Genomic DNA, 24651 nt, shown 5'->3' on the forward strand with positions numbered 1-24651 from the left:
TAATTTCATCCTTTTGGCTCTGCGGTCGTGTCATTCAGCTGAACATTGTTGGCCAGACAACCGGTTTGGTCCACTGACTATTGAGATTCATCTCTATTCAAGCAGCACTCCTTAAACAAAATATAATATTTTTTTAAAAATAGTGGAGTTTGGACAAAGAAAAGCTGGGATCGGGGAGCAAAATATCCATCCTTCCCCAATATTCCTTGATCATTGAGTCTATATACCATAAGCTTCATGCACTTCCATAGCATAGAGTCTATTTACCTGCCAGGGCTCAATGCTATGGAAGTCAATGAAGCTTATGGTATATAGACTCAATGATCAAGGTAGATATCATTATTAATACTATTATTTGTAATTAAATTATTTATTATATTATTTTAATATTAACTAATAGTTATTAATTTGTAATGATTATTATTATTATTTATAACTAATAAAATAATATTTATAATAATAATATTAATATTATTATATTAAATAAACAGGGTTAGAGGCGGATGAGCTCCCTCTGTCAGCTCCAGCTCCTCATGTGGGGACATGAGAGAAGCCTCCCACAAGGATGACAAAACATCAAATCATCTGGGCGTTCCCTGGGCAACGTCCTTGCAGACAGCCAATTCTCTCACACCAGAAGCGACTTGCAGTTTCTCAAGTTGCTCCTGACAAGAGAAAAAAAATTAATGATAATTAATATAATAATTTTAATTGTTAATAATTAATAAAATAATAATAATTACAATAATATCAATATTAAATAATAGTTGTTAAGTTTTAATGATAGTTAATGTAATAATTATAATACTTTTACTTATTATTAATAAAAATAATATTTATAATAATATTGATATTGACTAATAGTTGTTAATTATTAATGATAATTAATACAATAATGACAATTTTTAATTGTTAATAATTAATAAAATAATATTTACAATAATACTAATATTAAATAATGGTTATTGATTGTGAATGATAATTAATATAATCATTATAATACTTTTAATTATTATTAATAAAAGTAATAATATTTATAATAATATTAATATTGATTTATTGTTATTTATTATTTAATATTAATTTATTGTTAATGATAATATAATCATTTTAATTTTATGTATTAATAATTAATAAAATAATATTTATAATAATATTAATATTAACTAATTGTTATTAATTTTAATGATAATCTATATAATAATAATTCTTACTTTTTAATAATTAATAAAATAATATTTATAATAATTAATATTAACTTATAGTTATTAATTATTAATAATAATTAAAATAATAATGGTTTTGCGTCAGTAAAATAATGATGATGATGATGGTGATGGTGATAATAATAATAATAATAATAATAATAATAATAATAATAATAATAATAATACATAGCACTGAGCTACAACAGTCCAAGTGGGGGGAAACAATGTAGAGATTACATATATTATTCATCCTTGGCTCTGAAGTCTTTGCTAATGTTTACCTTCCTGGCTATTGTTTTCTATGGCCACAGCGCCCTCTGGTGGCCACACCATTAATAGCAGCCCTGCTTCCAGTCCAAAGGTGCACAGAAAGGGACCCTTGCCCCCCTCCCTTGACCAAACAGGTAGACATCCCAAGATGCAATGCAAAAAACAGGGGGGGGGAGGAGTGGCTCCAAAGGGGGCGGGGCTCTCTCTATTTCCATTGCAATAGACAGGCAAAGCGAAGAGGCTGCCAGCTGGATTGCAAGGAGGCCTGGGCTATGCCTTGAGGACTAGCACCTTGGACAGTTTGGGTGCAAAAGGAAAGATGGGCCCCCAAGAGGAGCAGCAGCAGCAGTCTGCAGGGGAGGCAAGCCCTGAGGCCCCCCAGGAGGCCCCCGATGAAGATGGCATGACCTGGTGGTACAAGTGGCTTTGCAGGCTGGCAGGGGTCATTGGAGGCATCTGTGAGTTGGGCTTCCCCTATAGCCCTTGATCCTATATTCTTATACCCTTAATCACTATATCCCTTCCCCCTATATCCCTTTATCATATATCCCTATACTCTATATAGGGTTATATAGAGAGATATATCCCTGTATCGCATATTCCTATATCCCTGTATCGCATATTCCTATACTCTCTGTCCCTATATAACTAGATCATATATCTCTGTACTCTATCTCTATAGCCCTGTATCTCTATATCCCTACAACCCTATACTCTGTCCCTATAACCCTATGTACTTTCATTGTATAGCCCTATCTCTATATCCCTCTAACTCTATATCCCTGTATAATATATATATATATATATATATATATATATATATCTCCCTATACTTTATAACTCTATATTCCTATATTTCTATATCACTATGTAATATTTGTTTGTTTGTTTGTCTACAGTACTAATATATCCATATATATATATATATATATATATATATATGTACACATATGTACATACACACTCACAGATACACACACATATACTCTATATCCCTATAACCCTATGTTGTTGTTGTTCATTCATTCAGACGCTTCCGACTCTTTGCGACCTCATGGACCAGCCCTATATCTCTACCTATATCCCTGTATCATATATTCCTATACTCTATATTCCAGTATCATATATCCATATATATATATATATATATATATATACACACACACACATATATATACTTTTTAACCCTATATTCCTATATCTCTATATCACTATATAATATTTGTTTGTTTGTTTACAGTACTAATATACGTGTGTGTATGTATATATATGTATATATATATATATACACACACACACACACACACACACACACATATATACTCTATAACCTTACAACCCTATGTTGTTGTTCATTCGTTCAGTCGCTTCCGACTCTTTGTGACCTCATGGACCAGCCCTGTATCTCTACCTATAGTCCTGTATCATATATATCCATATATCCATATATATATATATATATATATATATATACACACACACACGCACACGCACACACACACTTTATAACCCTATATTCCTATATCTCTTTATAACATTTATTTATTTACAGTACCAATATATCTATATATATACATACACACACACATACTCTATATCCCTATAACCCTATCTACCTCTATATCCTTATACTCTATAGCCCTCCCTATATCCCTGTGTTCATATACCCTTATACTCCATATCTTTATGACCCTATATCTCTATACAGTATCCCTATAGCCCTATTTCTATAACCCTATATCTCTATGTCCCTATACTCAGTCTCCCTGTATCATATATCCCTATACTATATATATTTCTATATTCTTATATCTTGTATCCCTATGCACCTATATTCCCATATGCCTATACCATGTTATCCTGATGTCCAGGGATGTATTTAAAGGTGGCGTAGAGGTTCAACCCCCCCCCCCCCATTTTTCTGACTATGGCCCTACCTATGTCCCATATCCCTATATTCCTATATCCTATAGCCCATATCTCTATAACCTATGTCCAAGTCCCTTCTCCCCATAGTTCCCACAGTTCATAGAAAGGCTTTAGATAAGCATTGGGCTTTTAAGTCTCACAGGGGGCTTTGAGTTTGGTTTAAGAGGAGAAGAAACAACAACAACAAGCATTTTAGAGGCATTGAAAAGAGCTACACGTAATTACAGACTGATATGATTGGCTTTGTTGGTGATAAATATATAGTGAGGTTTTTTTCCCTCCTTCCTTCCTTATGGCATTCTCGTCAACTCAGCAGCCGGATCAGCCCGTCCCTCGAGCCAATAATGCTGGGATTACGTTACCTACCGACCAGCAAACGCTACGAGCAATGGATGCCTCGCTGAAACTTTAATGACTTTGGGGAGGAAAGGCTCCCATCTGTGACCTAATGTTCATCACAGTTACTACAAATCCCAAAGGGCTCTGCAGGGTATTTTTGTTGTTATTATTGTTGTTGTTGATGTAGGTGACCAAAAGCCAGTATGGAAGAAAAAATATTGTTGTTGTTGTTGTTGTTGTTGTTGTTGTTGTTGACATTGATGTAGGTGACAAAAAGCCAGTATGGAAGAAAAAATATTCTTCTTGTTGTTGTTGTTGTTATTGATGTTGTTGTTGTTGATGATGATGTAGATGACTGAAAACCAGTATGGAAGGGGGGGAAAACATTGTTGTTGCTGCTGCTGCTGTGGTTGTTATTAGCCACTTTGAGTCCCCTTTGGGGAAATAAAGCAGAGTATAAATACATCTAACAATAATAATTATTATTATTATTTCTTCCAGCCTGTGCCTTTTCTGGCCTCTGGATGTGTGTCACCATCCACCCGCTCAACGTAGCAGCCGGAGTCTGGATGATGTGAGTAAAGCTTTGTGTCAATAAATACTGTTTGGCTTCCAAAGTCTTTCAGCCCTATGGAAATGAAGGACTTAAGTTGGGAGGACCTAGAAAACGCCTGCGAGGACATTTTCCCTTGACCCACTTCCTGTGGACAGAGAGCAATGAAACTTGGCCCAGTTCTGAGTCCTTCTCTCAATGGGTGCCACCTTGGGACACACCTTTTTCCTATCTTTTGAAGCCACTGTAAACACCTTGCTTGTAGAAGTCGACAGGTTTCTTCAAAAGCCATGCGGTGACTTCAGAAATCAGAGTCTCCTCACCTGAAAAAGGCTTGGCCTTCCAAAATAACTTCCTTGTTGGAAAGAGGTGGAAGTCTGATGGTGCGAGGTCAGGTGAAGAAAGGGAATGTGTTGGAATTCCAAAGCCAGAGGAGAGTGCTTCTTCCATTTGGGCAACAGTGGAGTTGTGAATGGGTGCATCGCCTTACAGAAGGCAGATGGACACCTTTGGTGAGCATGCCACATTGTCTCTTGGTTTGGATGGCCTCCCGCAATGTCTGCAGCAGTGAAGCCTAGTCTGCCCCAGTGATCATGGGACACTTGGCTAGGAAGTCCATCAATACTACTCTGTGCTGGTCCCAAAATACTGTGAGCGTGACCTTGCCTGCTGAGAATTGGGCACATGCCTTCTTTGGAGGCGGTGAGTCAGGATGCTTCCATTGCATTGACTGGACTTGAGTCCCAGGATCAGAGCGATGGACACAGATTTCACCCTGTGTGGTCAGTCTGTTGAAAAGGTCCTCCTGGTTTCCATGGCACATCATTGTCAGAGAGCCAGAGAGCATTCGACTCGTTCTTGCTTCTGGAAAGCTGTGAGCAGCCAGGGGAACCAGAGAGCAGATACCTTATGCATGGGAAGATGGTCTTGGATGGTTTTTCCATGAATCCCACACTCATCTTGACATTTTGGACCAGGTGAATGGTTACGCAGCGATTTTCCAAAATTATCACGCATGCATAGCAGCTCAGACCCTATAACAAGCTCTCTATACCTTTAAGGCTACGGCCCCACCCATCCTCACTATAGTACATATAGGACACAGGTGGGGCAGTAGCACTAGTTCCTCCGCCGTGCAGCAGCAGATTCACTGGGGCGTCATGCCACCGCTGAGAACTCTTCCAAAGGAGGCGTGCCACTTGAAGAAGATGTCCAACTTGTAATGGGCAACAAATGTCAATGGAGTTGCCCAGATCGCCGTCCTGCAGACTTCATCTAATAGTGCACTACTGAGATCCACCATTGTCGAGGCCATGGCCCTTGTGGAGTGGCCTTTTACTGTGGCTGGAGGATCTTTCCCAGCCATCTGATATGCCAAGCGTATAGTAGACTTGATCCAGGCCAAAAGGCACTGGGATGAAACAGGAAGGCCTGCAGTGTCTGCCCGGTACTGAAGAAAAAGTCTCTGAGATTTCCGAATGGGTTCTGTCCTATGCAAATAGAAAGCAAGAGCCCTCCTAACATCAAGGAGGTGAAGGGATCATTCCAGATCCGTAGAAGGGTTAGGAAAAAAAGCGGGCAAAATGATGTCTTGAGACATATGAAAAAGCGTAGGCACTTTTGGCAAAAAAGAAATGTCCGTACGCAGAATGACTTTGTCTGCATGGAACCTAATATAAGGCTTGTCTGCGTGGAGCACACACAGTTCACAAGCTCTACTTGCTGGATGGTGTGTTCCTCAATAGCAGAGTGGGGTCACCCTGGAATTGGAGCTGTTTCCACCAAAGTCCAACCACATTGGAATGGAAGATGCCCGTTCTTGACTACATCATATGATGGGGAATCCTCCCCATCAACCTCTTTCATCTCATTGAACGTCTCCAAGGTGTGCGGCCTTGTAAGGAAAGGAACTTGAGGACTGGTCTGTTTTCCACTGCGTCCATTCTCAAACCTCACACCACTTCAGCACCTATCACATCAAATCCGTTCTCAGTTCTGAGTTGTACATTGGCACGTAACCTATAGAGACTTATATCATTACATATGTGCATGTTCAGCATCCTGTGATAAATAGAAGTGGGTCAGGGGAAATCTTTAAGGAACGCCTCTCGTAGCTTGGCGGGTGGCTCTCCTGGAAAGATAGAGTGGGTCTTCTCCTATTTGTTGAGTTGTGCTTCTCACCGTCCAGGTTGAACGCCTTCGTCCTCATCCTGTGTGAGGCTCCATTTTGCTGCCAGTTTGTTGAATTTGCAAACGTCATCTCAGCCAGAGCGGATCGTCTCCGTCCGTGGCAAAAAGCAGCCTTTTATTGTGGGTAAGTGTACCGCGTTATTATGGAGGACTTAGGAAAGGCTTAGAGTGGCAACACAAAGTCCTTTTCCTCCCTCATTTGTGTGAGCTTTTCTTTCCACCATTTAGGATGGCACTCTTCCCCGTTATCCTGAGTTTGACGCTGACGACGTTGATTGGCAACGCTATCGCCTTCGCCACCGGAGTGCTTTACGGGCTTTCAGCACTAGGCAAAAAGTAAGCCAAAGCAACCCCATCATCATAATCAGCACTATTTTATGTACAATGTTTAGAAAGCCATGCAACTCAAAATTTATTTATTTACTGTTTACCATTTGGAGTCACACTCCAAATTTACCATTTGGAGTCACACTCAACACTGTCATTTGCCTTTTTTAGAGGAGACGCCATTGCTTATGCCCGGATGCAGCAGTTTCAACGGAAGCCAACTGACGCAGATGGGAACGCTGTTGAACCCGAAGCCGTGTGAGTCCCTATGGAAAACTATAACTCTCCTTTTGCTCCTCTTCTTGACATCGGGACCCTAAGACTCTCCAAACACCGATTCCAAACTTGGGGAGTGCAAATGGAAAACACATCTTGATGCCGCCTGGAATGGCATTGGCCTTTTCAACCTCCTGGCTCATGTCTACGAAGACTCCGAGATCCTTTTCCTACAGAGTGTTTTCAAGCCAGGTTTCACTCTATATCTATACCTTGAATACTTGAACTAGACACAGTGTGTATGAATGGAAAGAGGAGATTGGGAAACATGTCCTACTTCTCTGTGAATCTTTGCTGTGGCTTTATAACAGCAGGGTTTCAAATAGGGCTTCTTCTTCGTTCTCAGGATGGATCGGGACCATAAAGGACATAGGATCCTTTTACATCACTGTGAGATAGATGGATAGCTAAATAGAGGGATGGATGGGTTGAAATGCATTGGATAGGTGAATTGATAGATACTGTAGATAGATGGAGGGTTAGATCGAGGGATGGATGCAGAGGGATAAATAAAAGAATGGATGGTTGGATAGATAGATAGATAGATAGATAGATAGATAGATAGATAGATAGATAGATGGATGGATGGATGGATGGATGGATGGATGGATGGATAGATTATATAGATGGATGGATGGATGGATGGATGGATGGATGGATGGATGGACGGGCGGACGGGCGGACGGTTAGATTGAAGGATGGATACGGAGGGATGGATGGATGGACAGAGAGAGAGAGATGGAGAGCTACATTGAGGGATGGATACATAGGGTTAGACAAAGGGATAGATGGATAGTTAGATGGTTTAAATCGAGGGATTGATACAGAGGAATGGATGGAGAGAGACAGAGAGAGAGAGATGCGTACAGAAAGATAGATGGATGGACAGTTGGAGGGTTGGATAGATAGATAGATGATAGATAGATAGATAGATAGATAGATAGATAGATAGATAGATAGATCAAAGAATGGATAGAGGGATGGAGGGATGGATGGATCAAGGGATGGATGGATCAAGGGATGGATAGAGGAATGGATGGATAGAGCAGTGGTTCTCAACCTGGGGTCCCCAGATGTCTTTGGCCTACAACTCCCAGAAATCCCAGCCAGTTTACCAGGGGGTTGAAGGCCAAAAACATCTGGGGACCCCAGATTGACAACCACTGGGATAGAGGGATGGATGGATGGATGGATGGATGGATGGATGGATGGATGGATGGATAGATAGATAGATAGATAGATAGATAGATAGATAGATAGATCAAGGGATGGGTAGAGGGATGGATTGATAGATCCTTCTCTTGTCCTCTCTGAATGTATAATTAGGGACAAGAACGATGCCTGATCTCATTCTACACTATAGAATTAATGCAGCACGATACCACTTTAACTCTTGTGGCTCAAGGATCATAGGAGCTGCATGTCGTACTCAAGCAGCCTTGAGAAGTTATTTTCTTTCCTACTGGAGATGTTGGGCTTTGTAGTTATTCATTACTAGCATAGGCTCTTTGCCACTGTCCTTTGCAGCTGCGGCTCTCTTGTGTATGCAGTGAATAAAAAAGACCATTCTACCTCCGGGGATTACGTGTGCGGTTTCCAAGGCTCTTTTACGACCTCATCTCTGTGTATGTATTGTGTCCCATATTCCTACAAAGATCTGATGTGCAATAAAAAGAAAGAGTTTTTATGGAGTTGAGTTCTTGCAGGTGGCAGAGAATACGGCTTTATTTGGGACCCCCAAAGGCCATGTAGTCCATCCCCCCACCTCTTAAAAGACCCTGGGTGCTTCTACATTGTAGAATTAATGCAGTTTGGTGCCACAAAGTGTCACGCATTGTCTTTGGAAATTCACCTTCGTCCTCTGAAAGATTCCAGGAAGGATTTCCGTCCAGTGCGGAAATAGGATTCGATGCGCTCCAAGGACCGTCCTCTGGTTTCGGGGATCAGATACGTAAAGATCAGGTTCACCACACAGATGACGCTGAAGAAGAAGAAAGGCGCTTCCAGGCCATACTTCACCTGGTTGACCGGAGAAAATATTGTTAGCATTACTGCCATATAGATACTAATTTCACATATGCATTTCCTCCTGAAACGCTTGCAAATCCTCTCGCTCTATATATGCAATATTTGCAAGCCCTATATATTTATGTTTATATCCATCTAAACATCTCTCTCTTTATGTGTGTCTATGCATTTCCCTCCTGTAATATTTGCAAGCCCTATATATCTATATTCATATCTATCTAGACATGTTTATATATATTTATGTGTACATTTCCCTCCTGTAATATTTGCAATCCCTATATATCTATAGACATATCTATCTAGACATGTCTAGATATATTTGTGTGTGCATTTCCCCTGCAATATTTGCAAACCCTATATATCTATATTCATATCTATCTAGGCATGTCTATATATATTTGTGTGTGCATTTCCACCGTAATATTTGCAAGCCCTATATATCTATATTCATATCTATCTAGACATGACTATATATATTTGTGTGTGCATTTCCCCCGTAATATTTGCAAGCCCTATATATCTATATTCATATCTATCTAGACATGCCTATATATGTGTGTGTGTGTGCATTTTCCCCCTGCAATATTTGCAAGATCTATACATTTATGTTTAGAACCATCTAAACATTTCTCTCTCTATATGTGTGTGGGTGTCTATGCATTTCCCATGCAATATTTGCAAGCCCTATATATCTATATTCATATCTATCTAGACATGTCTAGATATATTTTTGTGTGCATTTCCCCCTGTAATATTTGCAAGACGTATATATCTATTTTCATATCTATCTAGACATGTCTAGATATATTTGTGCATCACAAAGAGTCAGAAGCAACTGAACGAATAAAAAACAACAATATTTGCAACCCCTATATATCTATATTCATATATATAATCTCTCTATATATACATAATAGAAAAGACTTGCAAATATGTGAGGGGAAAATTCATATATAAAATTATATGTATACACACATACATACACACAGAGAGATATACAGATATATAGGTACCTCTATATACGAACTGCAAAGATATAGAATGGGGGATGCCTGGCTCAAGAGCAGTACATGTGAAAAAGATCTTGGAGTCCTCGTGGACAACAAGTTAAACATGAGCCAACAATGTGATGTGGCGGCAAAAAAAGCCAATGGGATTTTGGCCTGCATCAAGAGGAGCATAGTGTCTAGATCTAGGGAAGTCATGCTCCCCATGCTCTATTCTGCTTTGGTTAGACCACACCTGGAATATTGTGTCCAATTCTGGGCACCACTATTCAAGAGAGATATTGACAAGCTGGAATGTGTCCAGAGGAGGGTGACTAAAATGATCAAGGGTCTGGAGAACAAGCCCTAGGAGGAGCGGCTTAAGGAGCTGGGCATGTTTAGCCTGAAGAAGAGAAGGCTGAGAGGAGATATGAGAGCCATGTATAAATATGTGAGAGGAAGCCACAGGGAGGAGGGAGCAAGCTTGTTTTCTGCTTCCCTGGAGACTAGGACGCAAGGGAACAATGGCTTCAAACTACAAGAGAGGAGATTCCATCTGAACATGAGGAAGAACTTCCTGACTGTGAGAGCCGTTCAGCAGTGGAACTCTCTGCCCCGGAGTGTGGTGGAGGCTCCTTCTTTGGAAGCTTTTAAGCAGAGGCTGGATGGCCATTTGTCAGGGGTGATTTGAATGCAATATTCCTTCTTCTTGGCAGAATGGGGTTGGACTGGATGGCCCACGAGGTCTCTTCCAACTCTTTGATTCTATGATTCTATGATTTATCCATATCTATATTTCTATAGGATTTTCAGAGACTTGAAAACATGTGAGGGCAAAATTCATGTATAAAAATAATGTATACATATAGATACAGATATACAGGTACATGGAAATATCTAGATATCTATATGTATATAGGATTTGCAAAGATCTGTAAACATACAAGGGGAAAATTCATAGCCTCTATGATGATGAGTATTTTGCCATTATTATTATTATTATTATTATTATTATTATTATTATTATTGATCTTGCGGCAGTTTAACAATGTCTTTATAAATGGTTGCCACTCTGATTTGTTGGTGTTGTTACCCCTCTATTATTATTACCATTATCGTTGTAGTTTTAGTTTTTGTCGTTATATATTATTATTGTTGTTGTTATATTATTAATAATATAATATTAATAATAGAAATAATATATTATTAATAATAATGGGCCCCCTGGTTGTACAGTGGATTAAACCGCTGAGCTGCTGAACTTGCTGAATGAAACATTGGTGGTTCGAATCCAGGGAGCAGGATGAGCTCCTGCTGTTAGCCCTAGCTTCTGTCAACCTAGCCTTTCAAAAACATGCAAGTGTGAGTAGATAAATAGATACTGCTTCTGCGGGAAGGTAACAGCACTACATGCAGTCATGCTGTCCACATGACCTTGGAGGTGTCTACGGACAATGCTGGCTCTTTGGCTTAGAAATGGAGATGAGCACCACTCCCCAGAGTCGGACCTAACTAGACTTAATGTCAGAAGAAAGCATTACCTTTCACTTAGTAATAATACTATATTAATATAATAATAATAATAATAATAATAATAATAGTAGTAGTAGTAGTAGTAGTAGTAATAATAATGCTATTATTGCTAGACTTACCAGCAGAAATGCTTTGGTCATGGCAAAAGCGGTCAACCAACTCGCAAGGACACAAAGTCCAGAAACAACACCTCGGGTCTTCAGTGGGAGAACTTCAGCCATCAGCAGCCAAGTGATGGGACCCCAGCCCATGGCATAGCCTGGAGAAAAGGGAAGAAGGGTCTTGAAGAGCCCAAGAGTTGGAGGAGATCTCAAGGGCCATCCAGTCCAACCCCCTTCTGCCAGGCAGAAAGACACCATCCAAGTCAATGGATCATGGTAGACCTCCAGAATACGTCATCCCCTACCGATGATGAAGAACATTGTGGCGATCAAAGGAATAACGGTGATCCCATTTGTCAGATGGCTGGAGAGACCTTCATGGCTGCCGTTGACCATCACGGTGGATGAATTGTTGGAGTGCAGTGGTACAAAGTGGATGTACAAGCCCAAAGTCAGGTTGGCGAAGAACATCAGGATAGCTAGTAAGAAGAAAGGCATTATTTATTTCATGCATTATTTTTGCTGACTCCCCACCTTGCCATACGTCAACAAGACACCAGATCCCATCTGATTGTTGAAACTAAGCAAGGTCAGACCTGGTTAAGACTGGAATGGGAGATCAATAAGGAATCTGAGGTTCTGTAGACTCTATTTCAGAAGAAGGGATCCACCAAACCATCTCTTGCCCAAGTTCATGGGGTCATCATAAGTCAACAGGTGACCTCAAAGCACCAGATCCCATCTGACTGTGGAAACTAAGCAGTATCAGACCTGGTTAAGACTGGAATGGGAGATCAATAAGGAATCTGAGGTTCTGTAGACTATTTCAGAAGAAGGGACCCACCAAACCATCCCTTGCCCAAGTTCATGGGGTCATCATAAGTCAACAGGTGACACCAAAGCACCAGATCCCATCTGATCGTGGAAACTAAACAGTATCAGACCTGGTTAAGACTATAATGGGAGATTAATAAGGAATCCGAGGTTCTGTAGACTCTATTTCAGAAGAAGGGATCTACCAAACCATCTCTTGCCCAAGTTCATGGGGTCATCATAAGTCAACAGGTGACACCAAAGCACCAGATCCCATCTGATTTTGGAAACTAAGCAGTATCAGACCTGGTTAAGACCGGAATAGGGACCACTAAGGAATACAAGGCTCTGTAGGCTCTTATTTCAGAGGAAGGAATTAGCCAAACCACCTCTGAGTCTTCCTTGCTCATAGGGCCACCATAAGTTTGTAGGCAATCTAAAGGCACATAGATTCCTTAGGAGACTATCCAAAGCTTAGTTTGATCCTGCAAGTGGACACATGGATTCATGAATGGAATAAGGTGAATAAAGGTGATGATGGAAGCTCAACCTGAGATGCAGAGAAGAAGCCTCCTCCCAACTTTGTCCACCGAAAAGGCCGCAACCAGCACCGACACCAAGCGGACGGCTCCGACGATAACCGTATCGTACTTTGGCGGCTGGGAAGACACAAGGATGTACCAGTCATGGGGGTTGTCGTTCTACCTTGAGTCATGGTGGTTAAAACGGTGTCAAAGGCGTATGCAATTTGGCTAAACCGCATGCTGTTTTTGGAGAGCTTCCCGAAATCCGTTTTTCGGGAGCTTCCCAAATTCAGGCGGACAAAATTCCATTTTTTGATCTGGAAGCCAGAAGATCCGTTTTTGCTCCAGGAAGGTCTGATCCATTGCAGCAATGTGGGAAGAAGGACTGGGTTAGGGATGAATCGGGAAATATGGCAGTGCTGTTGGGTTGGCCAAATGCTCCAAACATCTCAGAAGAATGCGAGCCAATCACCAAGGGGGGTTTCCTTACCAAGATGACAGCTGTTTGGCCGAAGATGACCTCCAAATACACCAAGATGGGAGTGACGCCCGACAGCTGTTGCAAGAACCTCATCAGCAGCGTGATGGTGATCGGCTTGCGGATGTAGGGCTTCTTGATCTCGGCCCACGAAATGGGCTCGCTCTACGGAAAGGAAGAGACCCAACCGGGAAGATGATGATATATCTCCACTGTTACTGTTGCATTTCCCGGCAATTCACACCTTACCGCTTCCTCTCAACCATGCCGTACCTGCTCCTGGACGCTCTCCTTGATGCGCTCATATTCCCACCAGTAATCCACATCTTCTCCTCTCAGCCATTTCAGGGCATCGAGGGCTTCGTCCTCCTTCCCTTTGGAGATGAGGAAACGAGGCGAGTCGGGCATGAAATAAAGGAAGATGACCATCAGGACGACGGGGACCTCGCCAGCTACGGCCAGCCATCGCCAAGGGAGGATGAGGCCTGTGATGGGAAGGGAAACAATTAGGGGTACATCTGAACCAGGCATGTCCAAAGTCCGGCCCACGGGCCAATTGTGGCCCATGTTCAAATTTCCATTGGCCCACAGTCTGGCATAAAATCAACAATATGTGGCCCACCAACACTGTTGACTATATCCACATACAAAAAATCTCAGTGAATTTATATTTTTTGTGATCATCAAAACCATTTTTGAATATGCACTGAATCTTTTTCGGTCCTTGTTATCATTTGTTGTTTTGTTTTTCAATCGACAATCAAATATAATAAAATAGTTCGTTTGCAATTAACGTAAACGGTTCAAAGAATGTGAGGCTAAATGTTCGGCCGTGTCCTGAGTTGCCCTTCAAAAACAGCCTTAATACAATGTTGAAAGTAAAAGAAAAATGCTGTACTTCAGCAAACACAAAGGATAAGCAGATGCAGTTGAAAAATGCAAAAGAAAGCAAGGGAGTCTGAATCCAGACACAAATTAAAGTCTCTTACAAAGTCCCAAAAGAAACAGCAGTCTTCCATCAGACAACGGACAGTGATCACTAAGTCCTTAGTAACAGACACAAAGCAGGTTCAATTGGAGTGAAAACATTGGCATTAGAGTCGTTGTTACCAGTGAAAGCTAACTGCTCCTTCTTCTGATTTATAGCCCTGAATTCCCCATGCAGGAGGTGCTTAGGCGTCTCCCAATTAGCTCAGCGTTTTTAGCAGCTATTCTAGCTGAACGTCGCCTGTGCTCTGTCTCCTTTCGTCTCCTAGAAATGTGGGCACTTGCACAACCTCATTGTATGATTCTTCTTCTCCCTCCGATTCCTGAACACTTTACTGCTCCCTTTCCTTTTCCAAAGATGAGGAATCCCTAACAGGCCCTCACATATTTTCACCTCACTACATCTGGCCCTCCTCCTGGTCTACACGGTCACTACATGATCACTAAGTCCTTAGCAGCAGAAACAAAGCAGTTCAATTGGACTGAAAACATCGGCATCAGAGTCATTGTTACCAGCGAAAGCAAACTGCTCCTGCTTCTGATTTATAGCCCTGAATTCCCCACGCAGGAGGTGCTAAGGCGTCTCCTAATTAGCTCAACGTTTTTAGCAGCTATTCTAGCTGAACGCCGTCTGTGCTCTGTCTCCTTTCGTCTCTCTAGAAATGTGGGTACCTGCACAACCTCATCATCTGATTCTTCTTCTCCCTCCAATTCCTGAACACTTCCCTGCTCCCCTTCCTCTTCCAAAGATGAGGAATCACTAACAGGCCCTCACATATTTTCACCTCACTACATCTGGCCCTCCCCCTAGTCTACACGGTCGAGGTCATGAAGTTTGACATCACTTCGTCCACAATGGCCCAATGCTATGGGATCATGAGAGTCCTCATTTGGCAAATTATGAAAATGTCTGAAGGCAACTCCCAACAATCCCATCGTGTTGAGTCATGGCAGTTCAAGTGGTGCCAAACTGTGTTGATTCTATAGTGTAGATCCACCCATAGTTCGTTGTAATCTATCTCCGTCTTTCCAGATTCCGAGATTCTCACTTCGTACTTGCCTAAAGCGTACAAGAAAAGTGCACCCAGGACGGCCATGATTTGAGGGCAGGAACCCAATGCTCCTCGGACTCTGGGATGACAGATCTCCGAAATATAGACCTGGAAGAAGAGAAAGCAGGTACTAAAACATAATTTGGAGTAAGCTGAGGACGAAAAGGGAAGCGGAAAGCAGAAAGTAGAAAAGATTGTTGCACCCCAAGCCTGGAAACACCTATGACCACCGCATCACACAAGGGTCCAGAATATAAGCGAACAGTTTATTGTAAAAACACATAAAATGCATAATCCAAAAAAAAGTGTAGCAACAAGTGATAACCAAACAGTAATCCAAATGTCTCATTCAGATCCAAAGCTACACAGTCCAGGAATAGCCAAAAATCACAAGTACAGCTTAAGTCCACAAGCAAAAAGGTATACTTAGTAACTTGAGCAGGAATACAAATACAAAAACATAGAGAACTCCCAGAATACTTAAATCCAAAACCAAGGCTTGACTTGAAACAAGAACCAGAGAACTCGGGCCTAGCTTCTCTCTCAAATGCTATGTTGCCTGGACTAACCCTTAGGTAAACAACTTGCTATTTTTGAAGGCTTTCATGGCTGGAGTCAGGCATGTAGCCGGGGGGGGGGGGGGGCTTGAGGGGCTTCAGCCCCCCCAAAAAATTCTCATGGTGGTTTGCGAAAAGGCCTTACTGGTGCATTATTTAAACTGCTATGTTTATTCATATCATGATCTGATCACCATACTCAATATATCCCATATGCATAGGAGTATTGGGGTAATGATACAAAAGGTTTGCTAGGGTAGACCCTCTTTCACTCACACTCAGCCCCCCCCCTCGAAACCCACACCCCCCTCCTCCCCCCCCCCCCCCCCCCGGTTGGAGTCACTGGGTTATTGCAGCTTTTTTGGACTATCTGTTCATGGATTTCTATTGAGAGTTGTTTGGACATTACTGCTTTGGATTTAGAGCCCTGATTGACCTCCTTCTATACAACCGCCTCTGCTTTTGAGATATTGCTTAATCGCATGTATCTCTCCAGTAAATACAAGAGGAAGGAAGCATTGCTTTCTCATCCCAGAATATGGAAAGTCGCGTATTTTATTTCATGGTAGGTTAGGTTGGATGCCTTATGGTGAGTTATTTGCTAAAAGATAACATCTGTTACTTGTTCGTCTTGAAAAGCATCCAAGTATTGAGATGTGTCTATACAGCTTGGAAACGTATATACGCCTTGTGCAGAAGATACGAATATTATGGTGTGATTTTACATACCGGGATTGAAGCCGAAGTCACGCCGCCTGCGAATCCGGTCAGCACCCGACCCACTAACAGCATCCAGATTCCTTGGGCTCCGGCCATGAAAAGATACCCAAAGACCGATGGGACGGAGGAGAGCATGATGCTAAGCTTCCGGCCGAGGCGGTCATTGAAATACATGGTGCCCAGTCCACCGGCCGCGACTCCCAGCATAAACACAGACTGAAATATCAAAACAGAGACAGGGAAACACAATCTGGAGATGCATCTCAACATAATTTGACTCCACTTGGACTGCTGTGGCATAAGAGGAGATGTAGTTTGGCTTGGCACCAACACTCGTTGGCAGGGAAGACCTTGGAAAACTACAGCTTCCAGGATTCCATTGCCGCAAGCCATACTACAAGTCTCCTTTGGCAGAGAAAAAGCGGGGTATCAATACTACATGATAATTTATACACATAATAAAAGTGAAAATATGTATGTGTGTATTTATTTGTGTCAAGTTCCCACTTCCACAAACAACAATAGCTCCCACTACTCAGGAGACACCAATGGCCCTCCCTCCAATGACATTGCAGATTATAGCGAGCGCCGTAAACATGTCCAAGAGCCCTGCCAATGTCCTCCACAAAATACCACACTGCCCACCACCCAAGTGAAGGGGGCATTTTCATCCTAGATTTTCTGTTCTTCCTCCACCTCAGACATCCAAGTGTTCCTGACTCTCTCCATTGGTGTGGAGAGAGTCTCCACTGGCTCTCCCTTCATTATTCCAAGTGACGGCTTTCACACACTCAAAATTCCATCCTAGATTTGATGTGTTTCCCCACCACAGACATCCCAGTGTTCCTGACTCTCTCCATTGGTGTGGGGAGAGACTCCACTGCCTCTCCCTTCACCCGTTCATACACTCATAATTCCAAGCAGCACCGGGGCCGGCTTTCACACACTCAAAATTCCATCCTAAATTTGATGTGTTTCCCCCATCACAGACATCCCAGTGTTCCTGACTCTCTCCATTGGTGTGGAGAGAGTCTCCACTGCCTCTCCCTTCACCCGTTCATACATTCATAATTCCAAATGACAGCTCTCACACACTCATAATTCCATCCTAGATTTGAAGTGTTTGATCCACCACAGACATCCCAGTGTTCCTGACTCTCTCCATTGGTGTGGAGAGAGTCTCCATACCTCTCCCTTCGCTCTTTCATACACTCATAATTCCAAGTGACAGCTTTCACACACTCATAATTCCATCCTAGATTTGATGTGTTTCCTCCACCAAAGACGTCCCAGTGTTCCTGACTCTCTCCATTGGTGTGGAGAGAGTCTCCACTGCCTCTCCCTTCACCTTTTCATACACTCATAATTCCAAGTGACGGCTTTCACACACTCATAATTCCATCCTAGATTTGATGTGTTTCCCCCACCACAGACATCCCAGTGTTCCTGACTCTCTCCATTGCTGTGGAGTCTCCACTGCCTCTCCCTTCATCTTTTCATACACTCATAATTCCAAGTGACAGCTTTCAAACACTCATAATTCCATCCTAGATTTAATGTGTTTCCTCCACCACAGACATCCCAGTGTTCCTGACTCTCTCCATTGCTGTGGAGAGAGTCTCCACTGCCTCCCCCTTCATCTTTTCATACACTCATAATTCCAAGTGACGACTTTCATACACTCATAATTCCATCCTAGATTTAATGTGTTTCCTCCACCACAGACATCCCAGTGTTCCTGACTCTCTCCATTGGTGTGGAGAGAGTCTCCACTGCCTCTCCCTTCACCCTTTCATACAATCATAATTCCATCCTAGATTTGATATGTTTCCTCCACCACAGACATCCCAGTGTTCCTGACTCTCTCCATTGCTGTGGAGAGAGTCTTCATTGCCTCTCCCTTCATCTTTTCATACACTCATAATTCCAAGTGACGACTTTCATACACTCATAATTCCATCCTAGATTTAATGTGTTTCCTCCACCACAGACATCCCAGTGTTCCTGACTCTCCATTGGTGTGGAGAGAGTCTCCACTGCCTCTCCCTTCACCCTTTCATACAATCATAATTCCATCCTAGATTTGATATGTTTCCTCCACCACAGACATCCCAGTTTTCCTGACTCTCTCCATTGGCGTGGCGAGAGTCTCCACTGCCTCTCCCTTCACCCTTTAATACAGACATAATTCCAAGTGACGGCTTTCAAACAATCATAATTCCATCCTAGATTTAATGTGTTTCCTCCACCACAGACATCCCAGTGTTCCTGACTCTCTCCATTGGTGTGGAGAGAGTCTCCACTGCCTCTCCCTTCACCCTTTCTTACACTCATAATTCCAAGTGACGGCTTTCATACACTCCTAATTCCATCCTAGTTTGATGTGATTCCTCCACCACAGACATCCCAGTGTTCCTGACTCCATTGGTAAGGAATTTGCGTGACCCCGCCCACTGTCTTCCTAGGCTTCAATGGAGAGGCAGAGTAACAGGACGGCGCAATGCTTGATGTGTCCACTGGAGGGCAGCAAAGGATAACACATAGGAGTCTTGGGCAGAGAGATGCCCCATAGGCTTCAATGGAGGGGCAGAGTAACAAGGGGGCGCAATGCCTGATGTGTCCACAGGAGGGCGGCAAAGGACAACACAGAGGAGTCTTGGGCAGAGAGATGCCCCATAGGCTTCAATGGAGGGGCAGAATAACAAGAGGGCGCAATGCCTGATGTGTCCACAGGAGGGCGGCAAAGGACAACACAGAGGAGTCTTGGGCAGAGAGATGCCCCATAGGCTTCAATGGAGGGGCAGAATAACAAGAGGGTGCAATGCCTGATGTGTCCACTGGAGGGCGGCAAAGGACAACACATAGGAGTCCTGGGCAGAGAGATGCCCCATAGGCTTCAATGGAGGGGCAGAATAACAAGAGGGCGCAATGCCTGATGTGTCCACAGGAGGGCGGCAAAGGACAACTCATAGGAGTCCTGGGCAGAGAGATGCCCCATAGGCTTCAATGGAGGGTTAGAATAACAAGGGGGCGCAATGCCTGATGTGTCCACAGGAGGGCGGCAAAGGACAACACATAGGAGTCCTGGGCAGAGAGATGCCCCATAGGCTTCAATGGAGGGGCAGAATAACAAGGGGGCGCAATGCCTGATGTGTCCACTGGAGGGCGGCAAAGGACAACACATAGGAGTCCTGGGCAGAGAGATGCCCCATAGGCTTCAATGGAGGGGCAGAATAACAAGGGGGCGCAATGCCTGATGTGTCCACTGGAGGGCGGCAAAGGACAACACATAGGAGTCCTGGGCAGAGAGATGCCCCATAGGCTTCAATGGAGGGGCAGAGTAACAAGGGGGTGCAATGCCTGATGTGTCCACTGGAGGGCGGCAAAGGACAACACATAGGAGTCCAGGGCAGAGAGATGCCCCATAGGCTTCAATGGAGGGTCAGAGTAACAAGGGGGTGCAATGCCTGATGTGTCCACTGGAGGGCGGCAAAGGACAACACATAGGAGTCCTGGGCAGAGAGATGCCCCATAGGCTTCAATGGAGGGGCAGAGTAACAAGGGGGTGCAATGCCTGATGTGTCCACTGGAGGGCGGCAAAGGACAACACATAGGAGTCCTGGGCAGAGAGATGCCCCATAGGCTTCAATGGAGGGGCAGAGTAACAAGGGGGTGCAATGCCTGATGTGTCCACTGGAGGGCGGCAAAGGACAACACAGAGGAGTCCTGGGCAGAGAGATGCCCCATAGGCTCCAATGGAGGGTCAGAGTAACAAGGGGGTGCAATGCCTGATGTGTCCACTGGAGGGCGGCAAAGGACAACACAGAGGAGTCCTGGGCAGAGAGATGCCCCATAGGCTTCAATGGAGGGGCAGAGTAACAAGGGGGCGCAATGCCTGATGTGTCCACTGGAGGGCGGCAAAGGACAACACAGAGGAGTCCTGGGCAGAGAGATGCCCCATAGGCTTCAATGGAGGGTCAGAGTAACAAGGGGGCGCAATGCCTGATGTGTCCACTGGAGGGCGGCAAAGGACAACACAGAGGAGTCCTGGGCAGAGAGATGCCCCATAGGCTCCAATGGAGGGTCAGAGTAACAAGGGGGTGCAATGCCTGATGTGTCCACTGGAGGGCGGCAAAGGACAACACAGAGGAGTCCTGGGCAGAGAGATGCCCCATAGGCTTCAATGGAGGGGCAGAGTAACAAGGGGGCGCAATGCCTGATGTGTCCACCGGAGGGCGGCAAAGGACAACACATAGGAGTCCTGGGCAGAGAGATGCCCCATAGGCTTCAATGGAGGGGCAGAGTAACAGGAGGGCGCAACGCCTGATGTGTCCACTGGACGGCGGCAAAGGACAACACATAGGAGTCCAGGGCAGAGAGATGCCCCATAGGCTTCAATGGAGGGGCAGAATAACAAGGGGGCGCAATGCTCAGTGTGTCCACAGGAGGGCGGCAAAGAATTACACATAGGAGTCCTGGGGAGAGATATGCCCCATAGGCCTCAATGGAGGGGCAAAATAACAAGAGGACGTAGTGCTCAATGTGGCCACAGGAGGGCGGCAAAAGATAGCACATAGGAGTCCTGGGCAGATAAATCAACAACTGATCATCCTAGAGAGGTTTGGGGAGAATTCATCATGATTTATAGGAATTGTAGGGACTGGGATGTATAGTTCACCTGCAATCAAAGAGCACTCTGAACTCCACCAACGATGGATCTGGAACTAACTTGGCACACATAACTCCCATGACCCGCAAGAAATACTGGATGCCTTTGGAGGGATTTATAGGAGTTGTAGTTCACCTACATCTGGAGTGCAATATGAACCCAAACAAGGATGAATCTGGACCAAAGTTGGCATGCATACCCGATATCACCACATTTGAATACCGGTGGGTTTTGAGGGGACATTTTGGAGTTGTAGGTACCGGGATTTATAGTTCACCTGCAATCAAGGAGCACTGTGAACTCCACCAAAGAAGTAATTGGACCAAACTTGGCACACAGAGTCCTCATGACCAGCAAAAAATACTGGAGGTCTTTGGGGAAAATTTACCTTGATTTAGGGAAGTTGTAGTTCACCTACACCCAGAGAGCACTGTGAATCCAAACACTGATGGATCTGGACCAAACTTGGCACACATAACAGATATGCCAAAATTTGATTACTTGACAAGTTTAGGGGGAATTGACCTTCCTTTCTGGGAGTTGTAGTTCACCCACAACCAGAGAATCTTTGACCTCCATCGATGATGGACCTGGACCAAACTTGGCACACAACCTACTGGAGGGATTTGAGGGGAATTACTCATCATAGTGGGAGCTGTAGTTTACCTGTCAGTTTACCATGACGAACTCAACCTACTGGAGGGCTTTGAGGGGACTGACTCACCATAGTGGGAGTTGTAGTTTACCTGTGAGTTTACCATGATGAACTCAACCTACTGGAGGGATTTGAGGGGACTGACTCACCATAGTGGGAGTTGTAGTTTACCTGTGAGTTTACCATGACAAACTCAACCTACTGGAGAGATTAAGGGGACTGACTCATCATAGTGGGAGTTGTAGTTTACCCGTCAGCTAGAGAGCACACTGAACCCCACCGATGATGCATCCAGAGCAAACTTGCCCAACATGACACACTTGAAATACTGATAGGGAGTTAATCTGGCATGATGGGAGTTGTAGTTCACCCACAATTTTATTCATTTGGTACTATTGAAAAAAATGGCTCTTTCAGCCAACCTGGGTACCAAAGCTAGCATATGTATATTTGTTTCCTCCACCACAGACATCCCAGTGTTTCTTTCTCAAGCTGATAATAATAATAATAATAATAATAATAATAATGATAATAATAATGGAAAGTGGTCATGGATGAAGACCACAAGTCTTAGAGACCAAAGCTAGCATATGTATATGTGTTTCCTCCACTCCAGACATCCCAGTGTTTCTTTCTCAAACTAATAATAATAATAATAATAATAATGGAAAGTGGTCATGGATGAAGAGCACAAGTCTTAGAGACCAGGAATATCTGGCAGAGAGAATAAAACAGAACATAAACACATCATCATCATCATCATCATAAGTGGTCATGGATGAAAGCTAGGGCCATCAAGCTTACCCCAAACCACGATGCTGTGTCCTCATTGAGTTTCAAATCCAGGTTTGGTGATTTTTCCAAAGCTGGGATGACCGGAGAGGTGTATACTAAAGCGAAGCCGAAATTGAAATTTCCCAATACAGCTGCAAAAGCGGCGAGGAAAAGTCTCCGGTTTTTAAGCGTACTAAGAAGGAAGAAGAAGAGATAGAATCGTAGCGTTGGAAGAGATTTCGTGGGCCATCCATTCCATCCCCATTCTGCTAAGAAGCAAGAAAATCACATTCAAAGCACCCCTGACAGATGGCCATCCAGCCTCTGTTTCAAAGCCTTCAAAGAAGGATCCTCCACCACACTCCAGGGGCAGAGAGTTCCATTGCTGAACAGCTCTTTAGCCTGCCAAAGAGAAGGCTGAGAGGATGAGAGTCATGTATCAAGATGAAATGATAGTGTAAGACCATAGCCAGAAAAAAATTGAGGTGGGGTGGGGGAAGGGGGTTGAAACCTTTTTTTAATTCCATAACACAAAATAATTTTATTTATTTATTTATTTACAGTATTTATATTCCGCCCTTCTCAGCCTGCAAGGGACTGAGGATGCTTGCCATGGATGCAGGCGAAATGTCAGGAGAGAATGCTTCTAGAACATATCCATATAACCCCCCCAAAACCTACAACAACCCAGTGATTCCGGCCATGAAAGCCTTCGACAAGCATCCTCAGAGGTTGTGAGGTCTGGTGGAACTAGGAAAATGGGTTTATATACCTCTGAGGATGCTTGCCATAGATGCAGGCGAAATGTCGGGAGAGAATGCTTCTAGAACATAGCCATATAGCCCCCAAAAACCTACAACAACCCAGTTATTCCGGCCATGCAAGCCTTCGACAAGCACCCTCAGACGTTGTGAAGTCTGGTGGAACTAGGAAAATGGGTTTATATACCTCGGAGGATGCTTGCCATAGATGTAGGAGAAACGTCAGGAGAGAATGCCACTAGAACATGGCCATATCGCACTACAAAAACCTACAACCACCCAGACTGTGCTCCGGCACCACGAGATGCAGAGCCAACCTTAAGAAATGGGTGGAATCCGTGACTCGGGAGTGCGGAGACAAACAAACCACAGACCACTGACTACAATGTGGTCTGAGCCCTGCCACATGCGCCATGGAGGACCTTCTCACACTGACACCAAAGGTCAAAGGTCATTTAGTACAATGCCAAGTTTGTGGTTTTTCTATACATTATAACTGCATTTGCTAAGTAAATACCTGTAATATTCCTTTTCAATCTGCCGAGGATCTGGTTCCCCGAGGGTTTGATAGTCCATTTCAGGCTCTTCGCCCAGGAGCGGTTTGTGGATGTTGGGTTCCATGATGAGAAGAGAAAGACTGTCGGAGGAAGAATGTGGACTCTATATCCGCGGCATCTGTGTCCAGTGACAAATGGTATTTCTCCTTCCTTGCTTACTTCCCAGGTTTCACTTTGAGCTGGACTTTCCCAGACAAGGGGATGGTGATGCATCAGAAGGCAAAAGGGAAAGCAAAGAGACGGCAGCAAACTGTGCAATCGTGGAAAGAAATCTGGGCTGCGGCGAGCTGACAGACCGAGAAGGGGAAGTGGAGGAAGATGAAGAAATTGGGTGCGGCAACTGAACGGAAGAAGTAAAACCATC

The 24651-nt window shown here is 43.7% G+C and overlaps 2 protein-coding genes across 2 annotated transcripts; one reads left to right on the forward strand and one right to left on the reverse strand.

The window, feature by feature from the left end:
* Positions 1 to 1675: 1675 nt before the first annotated feature.
* On the forward strand, positions 1676 to 8770 carry CACFD1 (calcium channel flower domain containing 1). The gene is made up of 5 exons (XM_060757762.2): positions 1676 to 1936; positions 4248 to 4320; positions 6488 to 6613; positions 6718 to 6825; positions 6988 to 8770. Exons 1-5 carry the CDS (start codon positions 1798 to 1800, stop codon positions 7076 to 7078), a joined length of 537 nt encoding a protein of 178 aa, XP_060613745.2. The 5' UTR covers positions 1676 to 1797; the 3' UTR covers positions 7079 to 8770.
* A 54-nt stretch (positions 8771 to 8824) lies between these two features.
* SLC2A6 (solute carrier family 2 member 6) lies at positions 8825 to 24494 on the reverse strand. The gene is made up of 10 exons (XM_067471825.1): positions 24248 to 24494; positions 23000 to 23162; positions 16881 to 17087; positions 15603 to 15702; positions 13829 to 14040; positions 13568 to 13720; positions 13104 to 13212; positions 12046 to 12219; positions 11759 to 11898; positions 8825 to 9111 (listed from the first exon to the last, which is right to left on the reverse strand). Exons 1-10 carry the CDS (start codon positions 24349 to 24351, stop codon positions 8941 to 8943), a joined length of 1533 nt encoding a protein of 510 aa, XP_067327926.1. The 5' UTR covers positions 24352 to 24494; the 3' UTR covers positions 8825 to 8940.
* Between the last annotated feature and the right edge of the window lie 157 nt (positions 24495 to 24651).

The sequence above is a fragment of the Anolis sagrei genome, chromosome 11, assembly GCF_037176765.1.
Source record: "Anolis sagrei isolate rAnoSag1 chromosome 11, rAnoSag1.mat, whole genome shotgun sequence".
In the NCBI taxonomy this organism is placed as follows: Eukaryota; Metazoa; Chordata; class Lepidosauria; order Squamata; family Dactyloidae; genus Anolis; species Anolis sagrei.